The following is a 5,216-nucleotide window of genomic DNA, read 5'->3' as shown; positions in this document are numbered from 1 at the left end:
CGCTGGGAGAAGGGGGTGGGGGGGCGGAGTCTGCAGGGACGTACCAATGGTGCCGCGGGGGGTGGGGGCCGCGCCTACTGGCTGCACTCCCTCGGCTTCTGCGGTCCAGGAAGTTGGCACACGTACAGGCGTGCACACATCACACACACACACTCCTCTGACTAGAGTGACAAGCCCCCTATGAAGGCCTTGGGGATCTCTGGGGGCTTCCGGAACGGGGTGTTCCCCGCACCGGAAGTGAGTGGTTCCGGTCGCCCCGCTCCTCCCTGGTTGCTGTTTGGTGCTCGCGCCCCGCGCACGTAGCTAGGGGCTGGCTGCCGCGAGTCAGTCAGTTCACGCGGTGCTCGGGCCAGGGGCGGCCTGCGCTGCCGAGGGTCGCACATTACGAGATTACGGGCTATAGACAAACTGCGTTCTCGGATGCACCGCGCTCCGAGGGTGCCCTAGCGCCCCCGCAGAAGAGTCCAGACCTGGTGGGGAGTAGATGCTAAGGGTTGCAGCTGACGTCGGCAAGCCAAGATGCTCAGGTACGAAAATAACAGGGGTGCCAGGGACTTGGGGATTTCGACTTGGGGGTCTGAGAGTTTGGGGCAGTGGGGTTGGTGGGCGTGATCCCACGATGGTAGAACGCTTAAGTGCATAAGCTCTGGACTCCAATCAGGTTCAAATTACTGTTTGAGCTTTATTAGGTGAGACAACGCATGCAACTTCACCTTTGGAGCCTCGGTTTTTCATCTGTAGAATGGACATAATCGAAGCTACTTCACAGGACTGTTAAGAAGATTAAGTGAGACAATGCTTGTAAAGCTCTTTGCACGAGGTAGGCATGGGATTGATACCTGGCTATTTATTCCTGCCCCATAAATGTATACCTACCCTCTCTCCTACCCCCACCATAGTTTGCTTTCTGGTTGGCGTCAAAATGAGCATAGTAGGCTCCATTTCTCCTTCATCCCCCTAGCATTCTATAAATATTTATTGATATGCTAGGAATGCATATTTATTAAATATTTGCTAGTAGCACCCTTCTCCCCATCATTGTGACAAGTTTAAAAAGTAGAACAAATTTCTGAAATGCACCTGGGGTTGGCAGCTTCCCTTTGAGGAAGACTGGTTGAAGAACAGCCTCACTCTTTTGTCCTTGGGATGGGGACTTCAGAGACTGCCAGTCTGAACTCTGCTGGCACTGCTGATGACAGGGATACCATCATGTCCTCCTTGCATAGGGAGCCCTGGAAGCTGGGCCTGGCAGGTAGAGTGCACCTGCTGTCACCCGGGACCACGGGCAGCATGAAGACCCCCACGGAACTGGCCATCAGTGGAATGCAGACCCTCCACAATCAGCACCGCTGCCAGGGCGGCTATCGGGTGAAGGCCAGGCCATCATACGTGGATGAGACTTTGTTTGGCAGTCCTTCGGGTACCCGGCCCACACCACCAGACTTTGACCCACCCTGGGTCAAGAAAGCCAACAGAACCAGAGGAGTGGGCACAGGGGCATCACATGCCTCAGGAGCCAATGGAAGCTGTGACACCACCTCCTCCAGGGGCAGCACCCAGACCCTCACACCCAGAAAAAAGAACAAATACAGGTAATAGGGATATGTACTTTTGTATTCAGTGCAGCAGCCTGCGTTCCTATTACAGCCCTGCTGCTCACATGCTGTGTGACTCTGGGAAAGCACTTTGACCTCTTGAGCCATAGTTTCCTCATGTGGAAAATGTGGCCTAGTGGGATTGTTAAGAGGATTAAATAAGATGAGGTGTGTACAGTGCTTGGCAGAGTAACCTAACTCTCAGAAAGCTCTCAATGAATGATAGTGATGATGGTTATGATGGTGGAATACCCATCCCCAAATATCACACACTGGGCATCTGAAGCCCAGAGGGGCCAGGGGATTTGCGCTAGATGACAGAGCAGTTTGCATGAGATTATTAGTGTGGTTGATCCATGAAATAACATAGATGTGGTGGTTCCGAATTGGATCATTTTTTAAATGGTTCTTGCTACATTTTTATGAACAAGTTAGAAAAAACAGTTCAACCCGAGCATCCTCTACATGCCAGGTGCTGGGCTGTGCAATTTCAGTTACAGCCGGAAGGGCCAAAGGCCTACAGAGTGTTCATCTAACAAGGCCACAGAGAAAAAGGAAAAGTGGTTGGTAAAAGAGAAATTGAAGGCTGTAAAGACTAAGGTTGTATTGATTGAGACTCTTTTGGTTGCAAGTGACAGAAAACGTACCCAAACTGACTTCAGAAAGAGGGCATTTGGGGTTCATATAACAGGCTCAGGCTGTTGCTGGAATTTTGTCTCCTTCTTAGCACATCTTCCCTCACACGTTCCAGGTGACATGGCCACCAGCTGCTTTGCCCTTACATCCTGCCAGCATGTCAAGGCCAGATGGCAGAAAAATATCTTTCCTAGTAGTTATAGCAAAGGTCCCACAGCACACTGTCATTGGACAGAATTGGCCAATCAGTGTAGCCAGGGATGGAATATGGAAATTGGCCAGGTCTGAGGACCTGCCAGGGAAGGGGGTCAGGATGCTGGGGAACTGGATGTTTAGAAAGAAAAAACAACAGAGAGGGGGCCATGGCACATGACAGGCTATGGCCTTACTGTGGGTGCCAGGCTGTGAGGCAGGGTCTTCTGGGATATTCAGGCAGCACCTGTGGTTGCAGGGGCCTGGTGGGGATGGTTGAGGGGGGTGAGTTTAAGGTTTCAGGGGTTTGTTCATCCCCAGCTCACTGCTTTTCTCTTCCCTTTGCCAGACTGATTAGCCACACTCCTTCTTACTGTGATGAGTCGCTATTTGGCTTCCGACCAGAGGGAGTCAGCCAGGAGCCCCCACTGATGGCGAAGGGGGATGCTGCAAAACTTCACACCCTCTTCTGGACACCCCCACCTACCCCTAGGGGCAGCCACTCGCCCTGCCCCAGGGAGACCTCCCTGCGAGCCATTCACCCAGCTGGTCCCTCAAAGACAGAGCCCCGGGTGGCGGTGGACTACCGAAAGTTGTCTGTGGATGGGTTAGACTCTCCACACCCTCTGAGGCAGGGACGTTCCCATTCCCTCACTCACCTGAATTCCCCCACCACTGGTCTCACACCCACCAGTGCCTGCCATGTAAATGGACCTCGGGATGCCAAGCCTTCCCCATCGGGGGTGACCTTCCGGAGCCCCCTGGTAACGTCCAGGGCTTGCTCCATCAGTGTTTCAGTGCCAGCCACACCTCGACAAGGTGGGGCCACCCAGAAACCAAAGCCCCCTTGGAAATGAGGGACTTTCTTGGTCTTTTCATCAGGTTTGCCCATGGGGTCACAGCAAGGGATAGTTCAGAGGAAGCACTGGCTCCCCTCTGGGGAACCCAGGATCGCCTAGGTACCAGGCATTGGCAAAGCACTTGTGCATGCTGATGCTGCAAGGTAGGCAATGCCTCCCTATATTCTGACATCCTCTAGTTGCTCCCTGCTTTTACCCCCACTGATGTGGATTTGAGGGGCATACCTTAAGAGCCCTGTCCCCAGTCCTATCAGAACCACATGCCACCGTGACAGTGCCAACCCAGGGGTGCCCCCCACGGTGGGCCATCACTGCCCCTGTCACTCCCATGGCATTGTGTTGCCGCCAGGAATAAGTGGTATGATCACCAACTAGGAGGGCTCCATCTTCCTTCCCTCAAGCCAAGCTTCCTGCTGGGCATGAGTTTCCAGTTGAGTACGGAGGTGTCAGGAGTTTTCCCAGGCACAGTGTTGGACCACAAGAATCTACAAGTATGCAGAACACAGGGTCTGGGTGATGTGTTGGCAGAGTTTAACATTTTAATAGTCATGTGTTTATTTTCATGTATTAAATGTATCAGGAATTCATCAAAGCCGTGACTTGTACTTCTTAGTTTTTCCTTAGGGTAAAGGCCAATGTTAGGAATGTTAGGAATGAGCTAATTTAAGTAAAGTAGTATAACAAGGAAGTGGCAGAAATCATGACAGTGCAAGTGAGTGGGCCACTGAAGTTCAGGAACACTGCCCTCAAGCAATATGGGGCTCCCACATGTATCTAGTCAACCCGACTAACTGGTGGGTTGCCTGGTTCTGAGCTCAGAATGGGGCTAGAATTTTTATTGTGAAATCATATACATACATTTCCCAATATCAGTAAAAACAGTGGCTAGGACTGCCAAGCAGAGAGATCTGGGATGGCCAGGAAGTCACATGTGCATCTGGAAGGCACTCAGGATAGAGGCCTAAGTGGTCAGGCGCACCACTGTGGATCAGGTTGCTTAGGAAAATGGCAAAGCACTTGCTCAATTGGAGTTGCACCCAGAATCCCAGCATCCTGGTGGATTTGGGTGGGGGCTGGGCCTCTCCTTGTCCCCATTTTCCCCTAATGTACTTAGAGAAAGTACTGGGATTCCAGAGAACCCACCTGTAAGCCACGATTGGTTCTATAGCTCTGCCTTTGGGAAGGAAAGAACAGACACTTGTGGGGAGCAGTCTGGGAGGGACCAGTGGGGGCCGGGACCAGGGACATACATGCAGACACCTAATGGATCCAGCAGGCTTAGCGAAGCAGGCCAGCAAACACTGCATTTGAAATGTTTAGAACATTTAAACTTACTAGAACTTTCACAAAGAATGAGTTCCTTTACTCCTTGTTTTTACTTGAAACATCCACCTCTTATTTGCCTTTATCCCCTTCCCCTATGTTTTAATAGACAAGGGCCAGAACCACCTCTCCTCCCTAAAAGGGAAACAACAAACCACATGGAATGATAATGGGACAATCAACACAAGGTTGTGATGCCTGGAAGACAGTTGAGAGTGGTGGGGACTGGGGTACCCTGCAGTGTCAGCCATCTGAAAGGTATGCTGCTGCTCAGCTGTGGAAGACATGTACAGCTAGGGTATCTGAATGATTAGGTTTTCCTAGGAAAAGCAGAAAGCAGGATTTCTATATGATAGCCTCTGATTTTTTTAATGCCAGCCATGAATAAAAAAGTATATATTTAGTTCAACAACCTGGGAACCAAACAGAGCCAATGTGAGGCTGCTGGTTTATGACCTTGGGACACCTGAGCTTTCGCAGTGCTGGATGTGGGAGAAGTGGGCCGACTGACCATTCCAGAGCAGGGGCTGAGGGCAGCCTGAAACCCTGTGCCTCCTGGGGTTCTCTGCCTGCACCTGCACCCACTGCGGGCAGCAGTCACCCACAGCCC

General features: G+C 51.6%; 1 protein-coding gene across 4 annotated transcripts; it reads left to right on the top strand.

Moving 5' to 3' along the window:
* Positions 1-276: 276 nt before the first annotated feature.
* Positions 277-3,875, top strand: RITA1 (RBPJ interacting and tubulin associated 1). 4 transcript variants are annotated; one of them, XM_036929321.2, is made up of 4 exons: positions 277-527; positions 742-820; positions 1,227-1,592; positions 2,773-3,875. In XM_036929321.2, exons 3-4 carry the CDS (start codon positions 1,291-1,293, stop codon positions 3,278-3,280), a joined length of 810 nt encoding a protein of 269 aa, XP_036785216.2. In that variant the 5' UTR covers positions 277-527; positions 742-820; positions 1,227-1,290; the 3' UTR covers positions 3,281-3,875. The 4 variants fall into 4 exon arrangements, with proteins under 4 accessions (XP_036785216.2, XP_036785214.2, XP_036785215.2 ...); XM_036929319.2 differs by having other exon boundaries at positions 690-820; XM_036929320.2 differs by having other exon boundaries at positions 681-820.
* The last annotated feature ends 1,341 nt before the right edge of the window (positions 3,876-5,216 follow it).

Source organism: Manis pentadactyla, chromosome 14, assembly GCF_030020395.1.
Source record: "Manis pentadactyla isolate mManPen7 chromosome 14, mManPen7.hap1, whole genome shotgun sequence".
NCBI lineage: Eukaryota > Metazoa > Chordata > Mammalia > Pholidota > Manidae > Manis > Manis pentadactyla.
The sequence above is the reverse complement of the archived record's forward strand: the minus strand, read 5'-3'. Positions and strand labels throughout refer to the sequence as shown.

Bases quoted from the DNA above. Each gene is read 5' to 3' on its own strand.
- RITA1 (XM_036929318.2), top strand. The intron at 1,593-2,772 runs GTAATAGGGATA...TCCCTTTGCCAG, and splicing joins AGAAAAAAGAACAAATACAG to ACTGATTAGCCACACTCCTT.